General features: G+C 49.0%; 1 protein-coding gene across 3 annotated transcripts in view; it reads right to left on the reverse strand.

The window, feature by feature from the left end:
- LARP1 (La ribonucleoprotein 1, translational regulator) overlaps positions 1 to 19,606 on the reverse strand; it is a 57,455-nt gene extending 37,849 nt beyond the window's left edge. For 2 of the 3 annotated variants that reach the window (XM_057730223.1, XM_057730241.1), the window contains exon 1: positions 18,714 to 19,449. In XM_057730223.1, coding sequence (XP_057586206.1) covers positions 18,714 to 19,158 — 445 coding nt within the window. In that variant the 5' untranslated portion in view covers positions 19,159 to 19,449. Of the gene's footprint in view, positions 1 to 18,713 lie in introns of all 3 variants that reach the window. The other variant, XM_057730234.1, reaches the window with a different exon arrangement.
- Positions 19,607 to 23,707: the final 4,101 nt, after the last annotated feature.

The following is a 23,707-nucleotide window of genomic DNA, read 5'->3' on the forward strand; positions in this document are numbered from 1 at the left end:
TACACTCCATCTTGAAGAGCTCATCAGTAAGGCAGAGTAGAAAGGGCAGGCACTGTTATTAGGAAACTGAGAGCATTTCTGAGCAATACCTCCTCCATCTGGGCAGGGCTTCTCTGGCCTTCTCAGGGCTGGGGTGTGTCAATGGCTGGTCCAGTGCAGGGGAGGGAGGAAAGCTGAAGGCTTGTGTCTGGAGGACCTGAAGTCACAGCATCTGCACTGGGTCACCCTGAGGTGCGTGCTGCCAGGCCTAGTCCTCTTCTAATCTCTGCTCCTACAGCACCAACCATTCAAAGGGCCTCCCATTTCTCTCTCCTTGAAGAAACAAGGGAGAAGGAAGAGAGAACCGGCATGGGCATCCTGATTCCTCTGGTGCCACCTGGGAGACACTTTGGCTAACAGATAACCTGAGCTTTCTGTAAAATGATAAGCAACCAGATGGCTTCCAAAAGCCCCTTTGGACTCTGGCCTTCCTCAACTCTAGGATCTCCAAAGAGCTGCCATCTCAGAGGGGCAATGGCAGTGATGATGAAAGTCAGGAGGTGGGACAGGGAAGACCTGGAATGGCAGAGAACATCCCAGAGCAACTGCAAGCACAGCTGCAGCCAATGGAGAACTTTAACAGCCTCTCCATTCCCAGCCAGGAGTCTGGCATTCCCAGGCTGCCACTGCCCTCACACCCCTTTCCCCAAGAGGACCACCCACTCAGCAAACAAACAGCTATGCCCACAGCTCCTCAATAAAGTCAAGTATCTTTCTAAACAAATGATTATGGAGCTACTACTGAGCCCTTAAGTATGATCTGTCACTGTGCTAAGTTGCCTCCCCCTTGCAATATCTTCCTTAATAGAAAGACGATGCTTATCTTTTTACTTTCCTGAATATTTTCCTTATTAGTTGTCCTTTAAAGGGGTGGGGAGTTGGGGGGGTGGGGGAGACTGGCTCAGCCAGTTTCTAACTCTGACCCTGGGCAGTTCCCTTAATCTCCATAAGCCTATGGAGGAGGAATTTCTCCATAAAAGGGGGCCAATTACCATTCACCTAAGGGCAGAGTGAGATAAGAAAGTGTTTTGTAAAGTCTTAAGGGCTATCCCTAAAGGCAGTACCAACCCTTCCAATCCAAAGACTTGATGAGTAAGACTAGACCCCAGGAGTAATCAAAAGATGGTGGCTTAGAATCCTCAGCTCTGGCAGGCCACCTTGGACAGTGTGCTACCTCAGGGCAACAGAGCTCCCAGAGAAGTACAAACCAGCCGCCTCCTTGGTACCTGAAGCAGGGCCTCCCAGACTGTGGAGGCTTGGCTCAAGGCTGCTGGGTGTTACAATGATAGGGGAGAAAGGCTGGATTCCCTGGATTCACCCAGTCTTCAAAATCCCAATCATTAGGAATCTGATCACCTCTACCTGAGGCCTAATCCAAGGTCTGCTCCTCATCCCAGCCCCCCTACGAAGGGGCAGGAGGTGGCCAGCAGCAGGCTAGGGATACACTTAGAACGCAGCCCCATTTTACAGGCTGAAAAATCAAGGCAAAGATTTGCGTGTGGGGAAGAAGGAAAAAAATGAAACCAGGCTCCTAACAAAATCTCAGACCTCCTAAGAAAAAAGGTTCTTGACACAAAAGTGGCCTGGTGTGAAGCACGTGTCCCTGCACTAGGGGGACAGCACTATTTGACAAAGTAATCAATTATTTAGAGGTTTCTAAGTCCTAACCTCACCCACCCCAACCCATGTTCCTTTCTGCACTCACTCTGGCCCCAATGGGCTTTTTCCCATTGCTGGCCAGCCTCCACTGGGAATGTGCTGTGGACTCTGGGGGCACCTCAGGACAAACCCAAGTGGAGGGCTCTGCCCACCCCTCCCTGGTTTCCTCTTTGTACTTTGGCTAGTTGCAAACTGAAGCAGTAAGCTCCTGGAAGCCAGCTGGGTGTGATGGAAAGAGCACTGACTGGGCATTGGAGTGCTTATGTTTTAAACACTGCAAAAGCCTCAGTCAGTAGCTTCCCCCATGTGGGCCTGCTTCCCTCAGCAAAAAGGTGGTGTGCGTGCATATGTGCACAGGGTACATGTGAATGCTGGACTGCGCTCAGTGGTCCCAGATCAACTCCAGGTGCCTGCAGGGGCAGTGGAGGAGCAGGGGCTTCAGGCAGAGAGCTGGGCTGTGTGCGCATCTGCAGTAATGTAGCACTGACCAGCTCCTTAACATTCCTCACCAGGAAAATGTGACCTTCCTCACCAAGGCTGCTTTGAGGGTTATAACATAAGTGCCTTTGAAAGCCTATGTTTCTAAGTGGGGGAAAAAATCTGGCTCACAAAATATTATGATCCTATTTTTTAAAAAGGTGTGTATGTATATATACAATATGTACAAAATATGTGTGTGTGCGTGTGTTTGATTTACAAAGAAAAGTCTAGAAATGTGCTGTCCAATACAGTAGTCACTAGCCTTATGTGGATACTGAACACATGTAATGTGGCTAGTCTGAATTGAGAAGTACTTTAAATGTAAAAGACATACCAGATTTCAAAAACTTAGTACAAAGAATTTTCTATATTGAATACATGCTGAAACGATAATATTGTGATTATCCTGGGTTATATTATTTAAGTTGATTTCACCTCTCTTAAAAACATGGTTATTAGAAAATTTTTAATTATATACATAGCTTTAACTGTATTTCTATTAGGCAGCACTGATCTAAAAGGATATGGTTGCTTAATAGTATTTATGGCGGTTGGTTGAACAGATTATGAAGGGATTTGTTTTCTCTTCACTAAAACACATTTGGACATTTTTCTACAATGAACTGGTGTTACTTGCACAAGTTGAAAAGATTTCCCCCTTGAAAGAAGTTAAAAGGTCCAACACATAACAGTATTTCCCATCGCCTTTGATAACCCAGAGCCAGAGAGCCTCCCAATGCCAGTGGAGAGTGGCCACCATCTGTCCCGCTGGCCCAGAGGCCATGCCTGAGAAACCACAAGGTCAGAAGGGCTCTTTCCAGCAGGCTGCACGTGGCCTCACAGAGCTGATGAGGAATCTCTCTGGGGGAAGAGGGGCCAGGGCTCCCGAGCAGGATCAGAAGTTCCCAGACCTGGCTCACACCCACTGAGGGTGGCCAGGGCAGGCAGAGCTGGGACCTCCAGGCTGGGCCATAGAGGAACACACAGATTCCTGCTGTCTGAAGATTTGTGTGGGTCTTCCCTCTCCCAGAAAGTTTTTCAGGTGAGGTATGTATACTTCTGTGGTCTGGGAGAATGCAAAGTGAGATGGTAAGGCACGACTCTGGAGTCAGTGTGCCACGGGCTGGAATTCCAGCTACTAGCAAACTACTATGCAGCCTTGAGCAAATTACTGAACCTTTCTGAAATCCTGTTTTCTGGTTTGCAAAATGAGGATCATGGCTATAGCAGCTAGATCCCACAGGGATGTGAAAATGAACCAAAGTAATGAACAAGATGTGTGTGATGGCTCAGAAGTTTGTCAATCACATGAGAAATGGATATTCTCGAGCAGTCTGGCCTGGCTCCCTGGGGCATCTATCTTCAACGAGGAAAGCTACCCATGAGGCAGATTCTAGGACACCTGGCTAAGCCCAGCGACAAGATACAGGCATATCAGCAATGGCTGAGCAATGCACTCATGAGCACAGGATCCAATCCCTTCATACAAGTCGTGAGAAACGAAGGTCCAGCCAGGAGAAATGTGAGACCAGGGCTGAAATCAGAACATGGATCTCCAGACTTTCAGCTCTGGCAGCTTGTGCTGACCCCACCCTGAAGTTCTTACCTGAAATAAAAAAGCCACTGCAGTCTCCACAAGATGTCAGGAACGGAAAATTGTGATACAGACAGCCCATGTCGGGCTCATTCCCCTCCTCCAGGCCTCACCATGCCTGACCCCAGGTTATTCACCCACACCCTCCCTCCAGCTCCACCAGAGAGCATGGAACATGGGACAGGCTAGGGGAAGCAGAGAAAACACTCATACTCCTCCTGGCTCTGGGGCCAAGAGACCCAGATCCAGGGGGAAAATACCTGCCTGCCTCATGCCACCCTTCTGACTAATGGGCACAGCGCGACTGATTTGAATTCTGGACAGTATAAGAGAGAAGAAAGTTAGCAATTACAATCAGGAAACTTCCTCTTAAAATGGTCTAGTCTGGAGGAGGGGGGAACAGGACAGGACATTTAGTTAGTTAGATGGCCCAAGTCATTATGCCATCATCTATTCCCGTCCATCTCTTTCCTGGACGACTGCAGAAGTCTCCAAGGGGTCTCCCTGCTTTTAATCTGGCCTCTTTCCGCCCCCACCCCAGTCCACTCTCCACAGAATGGAGAAATCCTAAAGCAGAAATCAGATCACATCACCTCCTTTCTTGCTTTCAGAACAGCATCCAAACTCCCGAAGCTGGCCTCCAAAAGCCTCTCGTTTCAGTTTCTCGGAGAACTCTAAACCCATCACCGCCTGGCAGCTGCTGTTCCTCCAGGCCAGAATGCTCACCAGCAGGCTCCTCAGCAATTCCATCCTGGCTCACCTTTAGAGGTATTCCTTGACACCTTGATTGACGCTACTCTCCCTCACCCACACAACCCTCAACAATTCTCTATTAGTTTGTTTCTTTCACAGCACTCACTACTATCAAGAACCGCCAAGTAGTACTAGAGATGGTGGCAAACTGACTCTTCTCCCATTGAAAGGCAGGGCCCATGTCCCCTCCCCTTCATTCTCAACAGGGTCTGTGACCAACATAATATGCCAAAAGTGATGTTAAGCCAGTGCTCAGGCCCAGCATCTTAGAATACTGACTGCATCTACTTCCTGCCTCTTGGAACACTCTTTCTGGGAGCCCCAAGCAACTATGTAGTAAGTCCTACTCTGAAATCACCATGCTAGAGAGGGCACCTGAAGGCACTCTGGTTCTAGCTGAACCCAGCCTTGTAGCCATCCCTGTCAAGGTTCCAAACATGGGAGTGAAGCTGTGGTGGGCCCTGTAGACCAGGACCTGCCACATCTATCACTGCCACATAGAAAAGAAGAATCACCTGGCTGAGCCCTGTCCATATCCTGACCTATAAATCAGTGACTAAAAGGGCTGTTTTTGATATAGCTAGTAGCCTCTCTATTCCCCCCCAACCCCCTAGCAAAGATGGCCACGTGTCCTGCCCCGCCATCCACCATACATGGTGGGGTGTTGCTCCAGGACCTTGCTTCAGACATGTAAGCTCTCCCATCCATTAAACCACTGATGACTCTGTTGCTGACTCCAGGTTCTTTCTTCGGTCTGGAAGCTGGGCGATACAGGCCTTGTAGGCCTGCAGGGTGCGGCCCAACAACCATCAAAGAAATAAAGATCTGTGACAGGTTAATCTTCAGTGGAGACCCTTTCTGAGAAAATACCAAAATCACATCTAACTGCTGAACAACCGTCAAAACAAAACCAAATCAAAAACAAACAAACAACTTCTGGAACCTACCGAAAAAGATACCCTATGTCCAAAGACAAAGAAGAAGCCATAAGGAGATGGTAGGAGGGGCACAATCAGATAAAATCCCATACCCACCAGGTGGGCAACCCACAAACTGGAAAACATACCACAGAAGTTCTGTCACAAGTGTGACAGTCTTGAGCCCCACCATCAAGCTTTGCAACCTGGGAGTCCAGCAATGGGAGAAGGAGCCCCCAGGGAATCTGGCTTTGAAAGCCAGCAAGGTTTGATCTCAGGAATTCCACAGGGCTGGGGAAAACAGAAACTCCACTCTTGGAGGGTGCATGCCAGGATCCAGGGCTGTTTTTTTAAGCTACTAAGTCTTGGGGTGATTTGTTAGGCGGCAATAGATAACCAGAACTACCTTGCCGGTTTACGGTGTCACCCCAGTAGAATGTAAACTATGAGGGCAGGCCCCTTCTGTCTTATTCCCATGGCCTAACAGTAGATTACTGAAATAAATGTGTTAAATGAATGATTTTCACTTTGGTAGCAGTCAAGTTAGTTTCTTCCAGGCAAACAAAGGTTAGGCTCAAGCCCCGGTGCTTCTCTAGGTAAGCCTGAAGACTCTGAATACACAAGACACTCTCTCTGAGGGGAATTCCCTGGTGGTCCAGTGGTTAGGACTCTGCGCTTCCACTACAGGGAGCATGGGTTCGATCCCTGGTCAGAAAACTAAGATCCCGCATGCTGCACGGTCAAAAAAAAACCCAACCCCCAAAACAGAGACTCTAAAGGAAATAGTCCCAGGCTACAGTGCTCAGTTTGGCTCAAATAAACCTCTCTTTAAAAAAAAAAAAAAAAGACAATCTCTCGAGATGAGCGGGCTTCCCTTCTCACTAGCTGAACTAATTGATACTTTGACCCTGGCCTCCACCAGACCTAGGTTCTAAATCTCAGGGCCAGGAGGGGATTCTCAGCAACCACCCAATCTAACCAGGTACAGGACATCAGAATCTTCTCAACAAAATTCCTGCCAAGGAATGGGCCACCACTGTTTGCACACTGCTGGGAGCACTCACAATTTTCTGGAGCAGCTCACCTCGGTCCAGAACTTCCCAAAAGCCTACGGCAGAATGCCCCATGCCTAGGTAGAAGAATCCCACAGCCTTGGCCATGCTCTTGGGGATGACACTCTAAAGCTGGTCCAATCAGGTGGGGAAAAGCAATACCCATTAGATAAAAACCTCTTCTCAAACTACAGTCTTGACCTCCAACTTGATAAATAGAACTTAATCCTAGTGGGAAAGGACCTTGAAAGGTCTTCTGGCTAGAGCACTTTCATTTATAGAAAAAGGAAAGGGAAAAAAAAGAAAAGAAAAAGGAAAGGCAGTCCAAAGAGGTTCAATCAGTGGCCCAAGGTGTCTTAGCACGTGAGCCAAAGAGCTGGGACTAGAAGGCTGGTCCCCAATTCTCCTGCCCAGAGCTCTCTGCACTATCCTATAGGCCTCACACCCACAACTGCCATGGATAAGCCTCTTTCCAGCATCTGTTGCCCTAGAGAGAATTCAGTGCTCCAATGAGCCTCAGTTCCATTGCCCAAAGAGAAGGATCATGACGCACGAGGCCTCTAGCCAGCATCTTTCGCCTTTCCATCCGAGACACAGTAACATCTGCCTTAGCTGCTCTCATACCCAAAAGGCGTTTGAGCTAGAAGGGGCCTTAGAGATTGCTATCAAGAATGCTACACCCGGGACTTCCTAGATGGCACAGTGGTTAAGAACCCGCCTGCCAATGCAAGGGACATGGGTTCGAGCCCTGCTCTGGGAGGATTCCACATGCCGCAGAGCAACTAAGCCCATGTGCCACAGCTACTGAGCCTGTGCTCTAGAGCCCGTGAACCACAACTATTGAGCCTGTGTGCTGCAACTATTGAAGCCCATGTGCCTAGAGCCCATGCTCCGCAACAAGAGAAGCCACCACAATGAGGAGCCCTGCGCACAATGAAGAGTAGCCCCCACTCGCTGCATCTAGAGAAAGCCCGTGTGCAGCAACAAAGACCCAATGCAGCCAATAATTAAATGAATAAATTTATTTAAAAAAAAAAAGAATGCTACACCCATTTCACAGATGCAGGGAGGGGAGTGAAGTCTCACTGCAGCCTAATATAACCAAGTTTCCCTGGCAAGCCCACCTCTTAACATTCAAACAGCTTTCTACTGCTGCTCTGGGGTCTCAGGCCACATGGCCCAGTGGTGTCCTGTCTCCCCATCACACCCACTCACCCTCAGAGTGATGGGTAAGGAGACCTCTCCAGGGACTGCAATTCCTGCCCACAGTTTAAAGTCTTCCCCACCCTCTCCTTTCAAATTCTTCTCGAATAAAGATGTTCCTCAGCTTATGGGCTGGATAGATTGCTGTCCTCTCTCTTTTGTATAGTAAAACATACAAAGTCTAAGCCCAGAGGCCTCATGGAGGTGTCCTCATCTAAAAGGAGCTAGATCCTGCCATTGGATAGCAGTCATAAAGGAAAAGAGGCTCAATGTGGCCAGGTCTCCTAATTTCTTTTCATAACAGCTTTACTGATATATCAATAATTCACATACCATGCTACTGACCCACTTAAAGTACACAATTCACTTTTTTTTGGTATAGAGTCTGACTTTTAAAAGAGAAGCTGCTAATCCCCAGGATTCCAGATACATTTTCTTGATTTTAAAACAAAGATGATTACTTTAAATTGTTTTTAAATGCAAGGGTAATCAAACTCTGTCAGTAGGCTGAACTGGACTTGAGGTGGTAAGGGGAGTCGATACCCATCTGCAACTTCTACCTTTCAGGACAAAAGCCTCATCAAGGTTCTTCTGTCTTGTTTACCCCCAAATTTTGGAGTCTGACACCTAACAAGTACTCAAAAATTTCAGAATGAACAAATCTAGGAAAGTACTTCGCAAATTTAGATCTGCAGAGCCCTACAGCAAATTGCCATCCAAACTCTTTAAATACTATCTCCATGTCAAGGAACCCAGTACCTCCTGTGGCAGCTGAATCTGTTGGGGCACTGCTGAAAGTTACTACTTGACCAGAGCAAAAACCTACTGACCCTCCACCTCCCACCTGCCACCAGAGCTTTACCTGTAGGGCCACTTGAAGCAAGTCTGTTCAAATGCTGTAGTTCAGAACAACCGGCAATTCCACCCATCCCAAGCTTTGATTCTCTGGGAAAAATAATCCTAGTTTTTTCAACCATCCCCTCTTCACAGTAAGGTGCATGAGTCCCAGTGAGCAGCGGCCTCTGTGTGTTCCTGATTTCCTGTCTCTCTCTCACACTCCCTAGAAGCAGCATCCAGCCTCCCACACCCAACCCAACCTCGCGCTCACCATGTCCACACTCCATCCCCTACACTAGGCTCCACTTCGGACAAAACCCAAACTATGATATTTCATCCACATAATTGGCCTCTCTTCCTCATATCACTGTAAAGATATATAAAGAACAGGAAAAGAAAAGAGACCTCCACTCCCCCAAGCAAACCCAAAGCTGCAGAAAGATACCAAAAATGGAGTTGGGAGGGTTTCACTGCAAAGCACCTGAGCTGGTCTCTCACTGAATCCTACCACTAGGGCACTCCCCAAGTGCCATAATGTGGGCTTCTCACGGCAGGAGTATAGCCCCCAGTGATTCCTTAAATTCCTCCGCTATGGAGTTATGTAACAGCCTAGGGCAGGGTAGAAAGAGCTGGCTCTAACTGACATGGGCTGCCTTCCTGTGCTCAGAAACAAAGAGCAGGGATAAGGGGCAGAGAGGACCCAGGAAGACAGAGGAAGGCTGGCTTTAGCACTTGACTCTATTAGCAAATTGAAGACCTGGGTCAAATTCAAGACCTCAGAAGAAGAACCATCAACTCTTAACGACTATCACTTATTATTTGCCATGCTCCAGCTGAGCACTCACCTTCACCTAGCTCATGTTCACAGTGATCCTAGGACATGGGTACTCCAGATATAACTCCATTTACCGAAGCCCAGAAGTTACCAACCTATCCAAGGGCACTAACTTGGTAGGTGGCTGGGCTAACTCAAACTGGATGAGTACCTCCAAAGTCGATGTTCTAACACCCAATGCTATTTCTTCCTCTGGAGGAGTGAAAACAAAACTGGAGTAGGAGCCAAGGGACGTGGGTTCAAGTCTCAGCCTTGCTTTGAACTGACTGTGATCTTGAACAACTCTATTTCCTTTCCAGGCCTGAAGTACCTAACCTGTAAATGAATGGTTTAGATTCAATGACCTCTGGGTTCCCTTCCAGGTCTAAATACTTCCCTTCCAGGAAGGATCCCCTCTGAATGGAGGAAAAGGAAATCCAAGTTCCTGAGGGCACAGCAACGTGCACAGAGTTGATAACTGGCCATTGGTCAGGGTAAGCCTGGCTCTCTAGAGCCCAGTGTTCTCAAGAACTCACTACAGCAGCCTACGGGCAAATACAAACCCACTGTTAGCATAGGTGTAAAACGGCTGAATTCAGCTAAAGAGAAGTGGCTCTGATGAGAAGGAAACCGTGTGCACACAGCTATCCGTGGAAAAGCCCACAGAGCCAAGCTGCAAAGAGGCTGGTGGCAGATAGCCTAGATGTGGACCCAGGAAGTCCTGCTGCATGGGTGCTTTCCCTGGTGGAGGTGGGGATTCCTGTATGGAAGCCTCTCCCGTCACTACTTCCAGGGCCACCGCCTCCTCTTCCCAGCTAAACAGCTGCAGCAGCGCAAGCAAGCTGGGTCTCTTGGCTTAAGCATGTTCTCAGCCTAGGCCAGTCCATCAGCAATTGTGATTCTCCCAGCAACTGAAACATACTCCAGCTAATCTGGATTTCTCAAAGGTCAGAGAAATCCCATACACTGGAGCTGCTCCCTAGCCCTGAAGAATGACAACCGATAACTGTCCTAGACCTACACTTCAGGAATGACTTGGAAGTCTGCTCCTTTTGTAATCTGGGAACCCTGCCCCAAAGAATCACACAGGAAACCCCAAATCATCTATTCTTACCCCAAGAGGTTCTGCCACGTGGCCAAAGCAATCTTTCAAAAGCAGAAATCTGACCATACCACTCCCTCACTTAAAATCTTCAAAACCTCTTTACTGCCTTCCAGTTAAAATCAGAATTTATACTACAGCCACAGGGAGTTACTCAGTTCCCTGAACCTCAGAGCCTTTCCTCAACCAAAAATGAGCTCTCTTTCCAGGCCTTTTCTCGGATAATGCCCACCTGTCTTTCAGTTTAGCTGCTGCTTCCTCTAGAAAGATTCCTCTGACCTAGAATGAACTGGATGCCCCCTGCTGCACTCCCAAAGAATCCCACAGCTTTCTAACACAGCACCTCCCATACTGGATTGTCAGTGTGTGTGCTCTTTGTTAACACAGATTTTCATTATTCACTGTGGTATCATCTACGCCAGACTCAAAATGTGAATGATGCTGTTAAAGTATGAGATTCATCCATTCACTCATTAATTAAATGTTCACTGAGCTGCCTACTACGTGCCAGGCATGTTTAGATGCTGGGGATAAAGCAGTGGTCAAATACCAGAGACACTTGTCCAATATAAAAGCTAAGAAGAAAAATGAAGCAGGGTAAGAGGGATGGCAATAGAAAGAATGACGTGCAGGCCTGCTATTTTAATACTGGGTGGTCTGGGAAGGCCTCTTCACCTCAGTGAATGGAACGGGAACCTGAAGAAATTGAGGGTGTGGGCCATGTGTCTATCTGGGGGGAAAGCATTGTAGAACAAAAACCCTGAAGTAGGAGGGCGCACAACATGCTCCAGGAAAAGCAAGGACCAATGTTGTTGGAAGGGGAAAGTGGTGAAAGATGAAGTCAGAGCTCAGGGTCGGGGCAAGGGGATGTCTGGGGGGCCAGATCAAGAAGGAACTCTAAGGACTCTGAATTCTACTCTGCTATAGAAGCCATGAGAGGACTTTAAGCAGGAGTGACAGCAGACAAGTTCAGAGGCTCCTGCAACCTTCTAGGTGAGAAATAATGGTATGTGGACCAGCCTGGCAGCCAAGGAGGTGGTAAAAAGCATTTAGCTTTGGTCGCAGTTTTTAGGAACCAAAGAGATGTACTGCTAAATTAGAGGTAAGGTGACAGAGAAATAGAGGTGGCAAGAAACACCCCAAGGTTTTTAGTCTGAGCAATTAGAAGGACAGAGTTGCTTATTAACCTCTCCTGAGTCTCACTTTCCTCATCTGTGAAGTGGGGATAAAAAGAGTGCCTGCTGAGCAGATTACAAAGGATAACTGCGCTATCACTATTACTTATCTTGGGGTTATCAGGAACTTCAATAAGCCAGCATATGTGGAAAGGAGAGCAAAAACCATACAAAGCTCAGCTGGACCATGCATCCAGATGGCTCCCGGCAATGTGGGACTGAATTCAGTTCTCTGAAAAACCTGGAACTTCATTTTAAAGCAAGGAAGAGAGAAAGCTACACCGTATTGCTGGAATGTATGTCCAGAGGGGAAGGTGGTTACCACAACAAGTTTGGAGAGTTATTATAGAGTACCCTGTACACAGGGCCTCTCTCTGATGGAGGGGTCATCTGGGTTTACCAATAATACCTCAAATTGGGGTGAAGCCTCTCACTGTGTGTCAGATTTACGTGGCCAGTTTTACAAAATTCATCATAAAAGCCCACATTCCTCACCTTCCACACCTAAGGCTTTTCCAGTCCAAAGGGACAGCCAAAGGAAAAGTGCCACATCAAAACTGTCCCACTGATTCTGGGAAAGTCCCTCATGGAGACACTCCAGGCTATCTGCCACAAGAAATAGGCCAGTTGGCCTGAACTCCAGATGATCCATCCTCACTTAGGAAAGGCATGAATAACCCCTCAGAATGGGTAATTACCTCAAACTACATATACAGTTGACCCTCAAATAACATGGGGGTTAGGGTGCCAATCCCCCAGCTCAGTGGAAAATCCACATGTAACTTTACAGGCTGTGCTGGGTATCTGCTCTTCTTTCCTATCTGTGGCTCTGCATGAGCATGGACTCAACCCACAGCTGAGAGTTCAGCACTGAAATATTAAGTGGACCCATGCAGTCTGAACCTGTATTGTTCAAGGGTCAACTGAAATTGGCATTGCACTGTATCTTCTGGAATCTAAACCACTTACATCTGTGTGGGACATTTTAAGTCATGAACTGGGCTATGCCATAAAGAGGCATCAATTTGATCCTCAAAACAACCTCAGCATAGGGGTTAGTCCCATGCTGGGAAAAAGAAAAACAGCATGTTCTCATTTAAATCCCATCACCTACCCCTTTGCTCCTTCACCTCATTGTTTCCTGTGCTTTCATTACCTGGGTATCAAAACATTTTATTTAACAAAACCCCTGCAAGTAAGGCCGTCCTCTTTCCTGGCCACTCCCTAGATTACTTTGGACTAGCCAGGGAGGTTTGTGAGCCCTCTGGAGGCCCCAACACCCTAATTACCCCCTTTGAGGTTGTCTTGGATTTTGCAAACAGGGGCACTCCCATCTGCCAAGCTCTCCATGTTAAAGAGGTTTTTGTGGTTTCAGGTCCACTGCTCCACCTCCTCTCCCTGCTTGCCTACCAAAGGGAGAGAAAGAGTGCTGAGTAACAGCTCTAAAATGCTTACTCTAGCCTAGGTCCTACGCAGACAGGGGGTGGGTCAGCCAAGAGACTCCCCTCCCCCCCAGGTTCAGAGTTCAAGACTGCTGAGACTACCCACTACCCGCCAAGGGCCTGGAATCACCTGCAAAGCACCTCTCCCTCCCTAGCAGGCACTCATTTCCCAGTTACTGTAAAACTTAAACTCCCTGCCCAGAGCCAGGGGGCAGGCAGCTGAAGATGCTTGGGGAAGGACTCCTTCCCTTCTCCCCTTGAGGGTGTCCTAATTATGTGCTTTCTTTACAAAAGAAAGTGATTTGACCTATAGGAAAAGAGCTTTAAGCCCTCATTTACCAACGCTAACATAACAATTCTTTGCCAGAGGTGCACAACATAACCAGCTATGGAGTTTAAAACAAACAAAAAAACAACCATAATCCTATTATCACCCTTGACAAATAATTCTTTAATATAATCTAAACTGATCAGATATCCTCAACTATCACCAAAACTTCTTACAGCCTGTTTGTTCGAATCAGGATTCAAACAAGATCAACACAATGCATCTGACTGATGTCTCAACTCTTCTCATCCATAACAGTTCCCTCTTTTAAAAATGCTTATTTTTTAATCAAAGTTGATGTACAATATTATTTAAGTTACAGATGGATAATACAATGAGTCATCATTTTTAAGGGTTATGCTACTCCATTTATAGTTATAAAATACTGGCTGTACTTCGTGTGTTGTACCAATATACCCTTGTAGCTTATTTTATACACAGTAGTTTGTACCTCTTAAACCCCTATCCCTATATTGCCCCTCCCTCCTCCCCTCTCCCCAATCATAACCACTTGCTTGCTGTACTTTTTTTAACACCACTTATTTATTGGCAAGATAACCTGTCTTGTAGAATTTCTCACATTCGAAAACTGGGTAACTGCTACCTCACGGTCAATCAATGTGTTCCTCTATCCTCACAGATCTATGGTTCTCTTAGGTGTGAGTTCAATTTCTATTTGGTGGAGGTAATTTTTATAGACAGCACTGTGTACTTTCTATCATCACATTCATTGTGAGGCACCTAATGCCTGGTTGCTACGCAGGTCGCTCTTATATGAACCAAGCAACCGGCTTAGATTCCTGAAGCCAGAGGAGTGTCTCCAGCCCTCACAGAGCTTGGATTCAAAACTGGAGTTCTTAACCACTATGGCAGATATGAACATACACATATAAAAAGCTCTGCTTTGTAAAAACTGTGAATCACTGTTGTACACCTGAAACACATAATATAGTAAGTCAAAACTATACCTCAATTAAGAAAAAAAAAAGCTCTGCTTTGGTTTCTTTTGGACGGAAGGGGTTTATCAGAGAAAAAGTGTTTTTGATCCTAAAAAAACTTCAAGGACATTTAGACCTACTATAATTACCCCATTTTACAGATGAAGAAACAGAGAAAGTAAGGGGGTTGCTAGTGTCCACAATGCTGGACACGAGCAGAATTACAAGTGAAATGAACACTCCTAACAATGGTGATCATTTATTATAGCTAGCACTTATAAGATGCTCTGTATTGGGCATTAAGCTAAACATTATGCTAAACATCTTTGATTCTCACGACCCTATGACATAGTTACTATCATCACTCCCATTTTGAGGATGAAGGTACAATAGCTTAGAGACGCTGAGTAATTTACCCAGGATTGCACAGCAAGTTAGAAGCAAAGCTGGGACTCAAAATTAGACTGTTTAATCCCACCCAGTCCACTTCCAGTGGTGGGGAAGGAAGGAGCCAGGGTCTGAAGTAGCTCTGCCACCATGAGGTCTTCATGCAGTGAAGGCTGACTGATACCCCAGATTCACTCCATGCCCTGCCGAGTACAGCCAGTTGTGGGGTTGGTAGGGGAGGGAAGACGGGAAAGGACCCAAACCCAGGAAGGAAAGTGAGACTGGGAGTGGAGCTTTATCTGAGGCCAGTTCAGCGTGGTAGAAGATTCCTGGGGTTGCCATGGGTTAGCTGGAATTATAACCCTTTTTAATTTTGTGCCACCAGTTAGCTGCACATCAAAGGGACACAGAAAAAAATGATGCCCAGGATATAAATATTCAAGGCTCAGACCCTGCCCCCGGCCTTTCCTTTAAAGAGAAATGAAGAAAAATAGCACAGCATTGGTTCATTTTCTTACTACACAGGTTAGAAGTGTCACAAAATCAACCCACTGATCCCTGTTAGGGTTGCTGGAAACTTGCGGAGATGATACGCTCTCAAGTATCCACCTATTGCGTGTACACCAGCCACAACAAATTTTTAGTTGTTAGGCTCGCACATACTGAGCCCCACAGCCCTGAGAGTGCATGTACACTCTGCCAAAAGGTAATCTTTACAAAAGGCAAATAAATTAAAAACTTATTTTAAAAACATTCATAACACATTCCAAAGCAAAAATAGCCAATTCTTTGGGTCATCAACCTTTAAGATTATCCATAGTATGCCCTTCATGTCTGTGGATAAACAAAAGTCCACTTTTAAGGAGACAGATACCATATATTTCAGGGAGTTCTGATACAACACCAGAAAAGTAAAGTACAACATTCTCCAACCCCCTCATTTTACAGGTGGAGAAAACGGAGACCCAGAAAAAGTCCCAGGAAATCACACAGTTTCAGTCTCCCAGACATGGTACAACAGCAAACACACGCCAGGCACCAAGGTAAATACTTGACACATATCATCACAGTGAATGCTCATAATGGCCTCATGAGACAGATAATTTAATTTCTAGAATACAAACGGAGAGGCTGAGGCACGGAATGGTTACATATCTTGCCCAAAGAGGCACAGCTAAGCAAATGGTAGAGCTGGCATTTGAACCCATGCGGTTCTGAGCCAGAACCTTTGCTATGTATCATTTCTTCTTTAACTAAGACATCCTGCCACTCTCATACCTTAAAGTGTTGTGGCTGGATAAGGAAAAATTTTTTAATATTTTCAAAATATTCTAGAGGAGGGAAACACAAAAAGCCGAAGTGCAAATCCCAAAACTTAAAACTAAGGCACAGAAGCTTAAACCAGAACAGAGAACCTCACAAGAAAAGGGGGATACAGCAAAACATCTTTTATTACTAGTTACTGCATGTGTCCCTTAAAGAACTAAAATACTAGCATCTGAGCCAAAAGGAGAGCTAAAAATAGGCATTTGCAGCAAGCTTTGGAAAGCTTTTGGCTTGCGTATGAGGCATCAAAAACATATGCATCACAGAACACAAAAATTTCCCAAGACCACACTGCCACTCCATTGGTGTCACATTTAAACTTGCCCAAGCTGTAAATAAAATCAGAGCTGGAAAAGGACCCTAGTGATCCATGTAAACATCAAAGAAAGGGCCACCATCTACCCTGACCACAAAACTCCCTCAAAAAGTATCCAAGCCCTAACAACAGGCTTAAACGGAGAAGCCACTGGATTAATTCAGAGTTTGTCTGTCAAAGACTATTCCAAAGGTTCATAACCAATGAGCAGACAAGACACTTTCTTGTCTAACAAGAACAGAGTAAATCTACCCGACTCAGAATTTTGCTTTGGGCACTTACTTAAAGCAAGTTGGCTTTTCTACTCAGAGGTAAAGGCGAGATGCCAGCCAAGCTGTCTTCTTCCCACGATCAATAACCCCGGTGACGCACACTATTCAAGGGCCCCTGGACCTGCACAAAATGCCAGCTCAGGCACCCAATACCACCTGATGTCATGGCTGATTTAAAACCCACAAGGCAGGTTCACCATTAGCTAAACAGCAGTAGCCAGAGTGAGTAGCCCCATTTAAACTTCTGAGGAGTGCTCTCTTCTGAGGATGATTATATCCCTTTGAGTTTAAAGAGGGGGGAAGGACCAAAGAGTGTCTTAAAGTTGCTTTTCCTCCCTCAGTGGGTGGATGAGGAGGGATTTGCAACAAAATGGAGGTTTCAGCACTGCCCTTTGCATAAGAGGGTTCTGGAAGGAAAAGGGGGGAAGGGGAGGAGGGCAAAAGGAAGAGAACACGGTTTGAGGTACTATTAGTAAACGCCAAATGTCCCCTCCTCCAAATGAAGCAATCTTAAAAGAAATAAAAATTACAACATGCCATTTTCAGGATTCGCTCTTCTGGTTTCTCTAGGATTACGAGGGATTCTATTCCCTTGAATGTGAATAGGCAATAAAGCATTAAGCTCCCCTTTCAACTCTCCCCATTTTGAGGGTTAAAACCAGTCAGCCTCAACCAGCGACCACAGAATAGGAGGAGTTCTGAAAAAGCAGTAGGGGTAGGGCCACCGGCCGCCGTTCTAGCTCCAAGCGGGTTTTAATAGCGGTCCACTACAAAAAGACCCTGAACCAAAGACGCCAGCCCCACTGTGCCTCTATGCGCCGGCAAAGGGAGCAGGGCGGACGCGCCCCCCCCCCAAAGCCGACGATCTATTTTCGGCAGAATAAGGCCAAGCCCAGCCTGCATATTCCGCACCGCCTCTCTCTCCCCGCTGACAAGGCTCTGCGGGGACTTCCCGCACGCCCACCTCCCCCAGGGAGCGGGTTCCAAAAAGACCCAAAGCCGAGGGAGGGACGGCGCAGGGCGCGCCGCTCGGCGGTCACATGCCGCTCGCCGCGCGGGGAGGCACCACGTTGTCCCGGCTGCGGAGGAATGCCGGGAAGGGGGTACGCGCACTCACACCCGCGCACACGCACCCTCCCGGCCGCGCCGCCCGCCTTCCACCCCGAGCGCAGCGCCGGGGCCGAACGCCCAGGCCGAGCGGCCGCGAGCAGCCCGCGGGGCCGGCCGCGCGGCGCATGGCGCCCAACTGTCACCCCGCCGGCCGGCCGGCCCGGCCACTCCCTCCTCCCCCGCCGCCACACACCCCTCGCATCGCCGCATATGCCCCCTTACTGGCCTCACGCTTCCCCCTCTCTGGATGCTCCGCACACTCGCCAGCCGGCTCCCTCTCAAGGCGGAAGGTCCCCGGGATCAGGGAGGGAAAGCACCGAATTCAATGACTCGTTGGGTTTCCTCTTCTCCCCGTTCTCCCCGTAACCGACCCCTCAAGCCGTCGCCAATGGCCATTCTACCACCTAACACGATCTACTCGAGAACAAAACTTGTTAACTTTTAAATCCCGAATCCGTGCGGTCGGTTTGAACTCATCGCCGGGCGTCCTGCTGCCTATGTGTGACATATGCTCATTAAACATTTACAACATGGGGACGATCGCAACGCTACCAAAACGAGGAGCATGGGGCGGAGTGAGAAGAGGGGGCTTCCCGAGGAAGGTGCAGGCCAAAAACCGTCCCTTACACCGGCACGCGGTGGCGGACAGGGCCCTCTTCACCGAAACCAGCGCCCACCCTCTCCCCGCGAGGTAGGCCCGGACCACGCCGTTGCCCACTAACCGCTGCGGCCCAGGCGGTGACCGTAGCCTCCCGCAGGCCGGGACCTCTGGCAGGGGCAGGTTCCGGAGTGTGCTGGGGTTCAGGGCACGGAGACCCGAATTACCCAGGATATAATGAAAAAAAAAAAAAAAAAATCCCGAGTCACCGCGATCAGTGGCGGACCCCCGGGCCCTGAGGCCGCTGGGGGAGGGGACGCCTATGTCCCCGGAAGAGGCCCGGACCAAGGATACCAAACAGAGAGACCCACCTGGAGGAGACTGTCCGTTCACGGTGGCCAGGACCGGCGGTAGCGCGTTCTTAGTCCACGGGTTCACCTTGGGCGGAGGGGCCTCCACGAAGTCTCGGCGCCCGGCGGCCGCGGCTCCGGCAGCTCCTCCGCCAGCGGCCGGCTCACCGCCGCCGCCCTCCTCCCCGTCGCTGACGGCCAGGCCCTCGGCGCCGGGCGGCTGCGGCGGCCGCGGGCTCTCGCGCTCCAGCTGCCCGATGCCCTCCTTGTGTGGCTTGGCGTAGGACGGCCGAGGTCTCCGGGCGCCGACGTCCGGCTCCCCCCCTCCGACGTCGTTCGCCCCGGGCTCGCCCTTGCCCTCGGACGGCGGCGGCGGCGGCGGCTTCTTCCTCACCAGCCCCCCGTGCTCTTCGGCCTGCAAGAGCGGGGCGCCCCCCGGCAGCAGCGGCTCCACCTGAGTGGCCATCTGCGCGCCCGCCCCCCCGGAGAAGCCGGACGCGCCCGAGGCTGCCTCCCCCGCCTCGAACTTGGCTCTCAGAGCGCCCGCGACGCCTTCCTCCGGGGCGCTGGGCCCCAGTCCCGGCAGAGAAGCGTCGGGGTTCACGCTAGGCGCGGCCCCCCTCCCGGTCGGATGCAGCCGCCGTAGATCCAAGGCCTGCTGGTGGGGCGGGGGGGGGGAGGGAGGAAGGCCCCCCACTCTGCGGTCCAGGCCTCCTCGGCGCGCGTCCCCCCCCGCCCGTTCCTCGCAAGTCGCCCCCACCCGGAGCCTGGCAGGCTTCTCGTCCCGTCCCTCCCTCCCCCCCGCCGCCGGGGCGGCCCGGGCTTCCCGGCTCGGGGGCTGCAGCAATATGGACGGACGGGGGAGAGGCGCGGCGAGCCGAGCTGACCACGCGATCCGCGGCAGGCGGCGGGCGGGCGCGCGCCTCGCGACGCAGCGGACAAGGGGAGGGGCCAGCGCAACGGGGGCGCGCCCGCCGGGGCTGGCCCTTGGCGACGGGCGGGCGAAGGCGGCGGGAGCGCGCGCGCAGGGCCTCGCAGCCCCGCCCCTTGCCCCGCCCCTCGCCTCCGATTCCTCGGCGCACCTCCAGGGCTGGTGGGTGAGGGGTACTCAGACCGGACGGGGGCGAGCACGTGCCTGATGCAATTCGGGAGGGGGGGCAGCTCGCTCGGCAGGAGAGCAGGGGTGGTAAAGAGGGGGAAGTGTCTTAAAGAGCCAGCGCGTGAGAACGGCCGCAGGTGGAGCACATGGGAGCGGGCCACGCGGCCGACCGGGCCTGCTCGCGCTCTTTAGGTTGGGTGCGCCGGATTCCGGGGAAGGAGCCATTAATTTCACCCTCCACTTACAGGATGGATGGAGGGGGTGCTGCTGGCTCCCTGGCATCCCGTAGGCATGGCCCTTCCAGGCCCCGCCTCGGTGACCTTGGGCCAGCCGGCCTCACCTCCGCGGACTGTGCTCGGCTCCTCCCAGGCGGCCCCGGCCGGGACGCTGCCTGGAGTTGGATTCGACGCCCGGCCTGGAAGGCAGGCCTTTAACCTTTGGGGGCATCGGGCGCCTACGAAATGAATAGGGAATTACCAACAGCCCCCAACCCGGCCAGGGCCCGAAACCGAGTATTTATGGGCAGGAAATGTCTTTTTTCTCAAATGGATTTCATTTTTTATAAGGATTGCTTGGGGCGGAGACGAACAAACGTCTGATTGGGACTCTGGAGATCTAAGATTTTATCCTGACTCTGGTCCTGCCCCTTACTAGCTCTGCAGCAGTTGGGCCTCACTTTCCCTATTGTAAAATGAAGGAATGGTGTATGACAGGGCTTTCAAATTTTAGTGCACATTCGATTAAATATTTACCGTGGGGGTTCTAGGAAACAAGGTTTGGAAATAATACTTACAAGGACCCTATCCTCATGAAATTTACATTCTAAGGTGGAGAAAGAGTAAAGCAAATTAAGTGATAAACACGTGTTTCGTATTTATGAAGACTAATTACTACAGTAAGAGGTTAGACTAGATCAGCTACTTTGGATGATAAAGGAGAACCTTGAATGCAGCTTCCAAAGCATTTGGAATTAGGTATGTCTGGGATTGGACCCAGAAATCTGCATGTCTAGCAAGACCCCTTGAGTGCTTGTGGTCCCAGCACTTCACTTGGAGAAGTTCTGGCTTCCAGCTGGCTGTGATCCCACCTGCTTAAAACACAACAGCGTAGAGGGTTGGCCATCTCCAAAAGAAAGATTAGAACGCACAACCTGCTTATAGAGGAGAAGGCTTATTGAAAAGCACCTTGAAACTGTCCCCAAAAGGTGAGGCCAGTTGTAGGGTTATTGTAACCACGACTACTGCGGAGAGGTGCTGGTGGGGACGGCCAGGCAATCTGGTGTCTAGTCCCAACTCTTCCATAACGTGGCCTCCACACCTTGGCCAGCTTGCAGCACTTCCCTGGACCCCCGTTTCCTGGTGGAAAAATGGGGGTAAATTATGCTTGACTTGCTTCTACCCTCTCAGATTCTGTGAGGAGCAAAGTGAGACAATGTCAGTCAAAGTGCTCTGTAAATTATAGAGACTGAGGCCAGTGCTTCAAAAGAGATACCAAGGAAGGTAATGCTTAAATGATTAAAGGAATCTTGATGAATTAAAGCAGGATTCTTCATAATTACATTATATATACCCTTAATCAGAAAGTAAATCATTGTACGTTGTCACCAGAATGCACTATTTTTTATTTTATTTATTGATAAATATTTCCTGAAGAGGATTCAGGAAAAAGTTCTCTGAACTTTTTAAGAGGGGACATAATGGTCATTGTTGGTCATTCTTTTCTATATTCCTATAATTGGGGGTAGAGGGGAGAAGTGCCCCCATATACTTTGTGAGGGGACCAGGGCTCTGTGTGGACAAGTAACTTGTTCATGCTCCCCAGTACTCAGTCTGAGCTGAACAAGCACCACCAGGCCCTGTGTGCAGGCTGGAGGGGCACTGAGATCTGCACACCCTGGGCCTGCCCTGCCCCAGAGAGGGGCTCCTAAACACCCACGTACCATTTGACAGATGGGTGAACTGGGGCCAGAGAAGATAAGAGAAGGTAACGTGCATGAGACCACATCTTAGACTGAGGCTGTTAGAGTGGAAGAAGGAATCTTAATGATTACTCAGTCCCCTTGTTTTTCAGGGAACTAAAGTCCAGAGAAGTCAAGTTACTTAAACAAGGTCACAGAGCTAGTCTATGGCAGTCAGGTATCACACCTGAATCACCTGATCCTAAATCCAGTAGCTTTTTCTACTGGAAATGATGGAATTGCAATTTGAATTCAGTTTTTGTTTTTTTAAATTCCCAACCTACTGTGGCATTCTATATGCATGTGTTCAGTTCTAAATACTACTAATGACCAAATTGTTCAAAGTAGCTAGTTTTATTAAGTGACTACTACATGCTAGATTCTATGAGAAATACTTGATATACATTATCTCATTTAATTCTCACAATAACCCAATGAGATAGGTATTAATTTTTCCCACAAATATCTACTATGTGCCAGGCTCTAAGCTAGGCCTTAGAGCCATTATTATCTTTGTTTACAAAATGAAAGCAACTGAAGTTCAGAAAAAGAAAGTAAGCTGGGTGCCTGGGGTTCCAGGCAGCCGCTGACTCCCCAGGCCTATTTTTACCCTCGTACCACACTGTAAGGCTGCCTCTCTTCCCTCCATTGCCATATCCACAGGTAATTACGGAGAACTCATCAAATACACAGGACTGCGGAAGATACTAAAAAAGTTGGATCATGTCTCTCTCAAAGGTAAATTCAGACCTGGTCCCAGCTCTGGCTTTGCTGAATGAGTTGGGGCAGCCTCCTGAGACTTCCTGGGCTTCCATTTCTCCGTTCACAAAACAGGAAGCATAATACCTGCCTAGCGGGCTTACAGGTGTAAAGAAAGATATGATTTCCTTGAAACTATTTTTTGTGGGGGGAACATATGTAAGAGGGGGGTGGTTCCTTTATCTGTGCTTGTTACCTGTGCTTGGTCGGATGGAAAATTTAACACACTTGGACATTCAGTTGTATTTCCCTTTGAGTTTGATTCTCCAAAGGACCTTTTGTTTCTGGAAGAACTTGTATCACTTATCTTTTTCTGATACCAGGGGCTCCTGGGCTTGAGGCCTCTATACCAACATGGAAGAGTAGGTGGGGTCAGCAGGGGAGGGGCATTGGCCAAACAAACAGTATCAGCTAGGGAGTATTTTCCAAAACCTGAAGACTCTTGAGCCTTCTGGCACATGCCAAGAAATTTACTTCAGTTCATGAGAGGCGGCTCAGCCTACATCTCCTCCTGTCAAGTAGATGCAAACAGCAATAGTTAATGTGTAAGGGGGCTAAGGAGTAGGGGAGGGTACTGACTGTTCCCGTAATATGTGGTTAACCCTCAGGGCAACCCTTTTCTGTAAGAATGAGTATTCCCATTTTACAGATGAGAAAGTAGACTCAGAGGCCGCCCAAGCCACCCCACAAGGTTGGTAAAAGAGGAGGATGGATTTGCAAAGAAGTTCTGATAGAAAATCAACTTTTAACACATTCACCACTCTGAGTTAGAGACAGGCACCATCCCACAGCCTCTTTCTACTCCATTCTACCTAGACAGCCTTTTCCCCCAGTCCCACTCCCCTCCCTGGTGTTCCTGCACTTTCTCAAGTGGTCTCCTGATGAGCTTCCCCACCAACTAACTGTTCTCCTCCCTGCGATGCACCCTACCACACTGCCTGAGCCAATTCTCTAGCTCTTTGATTGACAGGCCCCGCCTCTGCTTTAAAGCTCTGCGTGCACATCCCTGCCTGTCGGGCTGCCTTCAGCCACACAGCCTGCATGCCAGCAACAGTGGACCACTCACCGTTTCTTTTATTCTTTCATTCAACAAATATTTATTAAGCACCTACAATGTGCCAGCTACTGTCCAGACCCTGGACATGGAGAGGTGAGCAAGACACACATGTTCCCTGCCTTTAGGAAGTTCCCATCTAATCC

Source organism: Hippopotamus amphibius, chromosome 1 (assembly GCF_030028045.1).
Source record: "Hippopotamus amphibius kiboko isolate mHipAmp2 chromosome 1, mHipAmp2.hap2, whole genome shotgun sequence".
Classification (NCBI taxonomy): Eukaryota; Metazoa; Chordata; class Mammalia; order Artiodactyla; family Hippopotamidae; genus Hippopotamus; species Hippopotamus amphibius.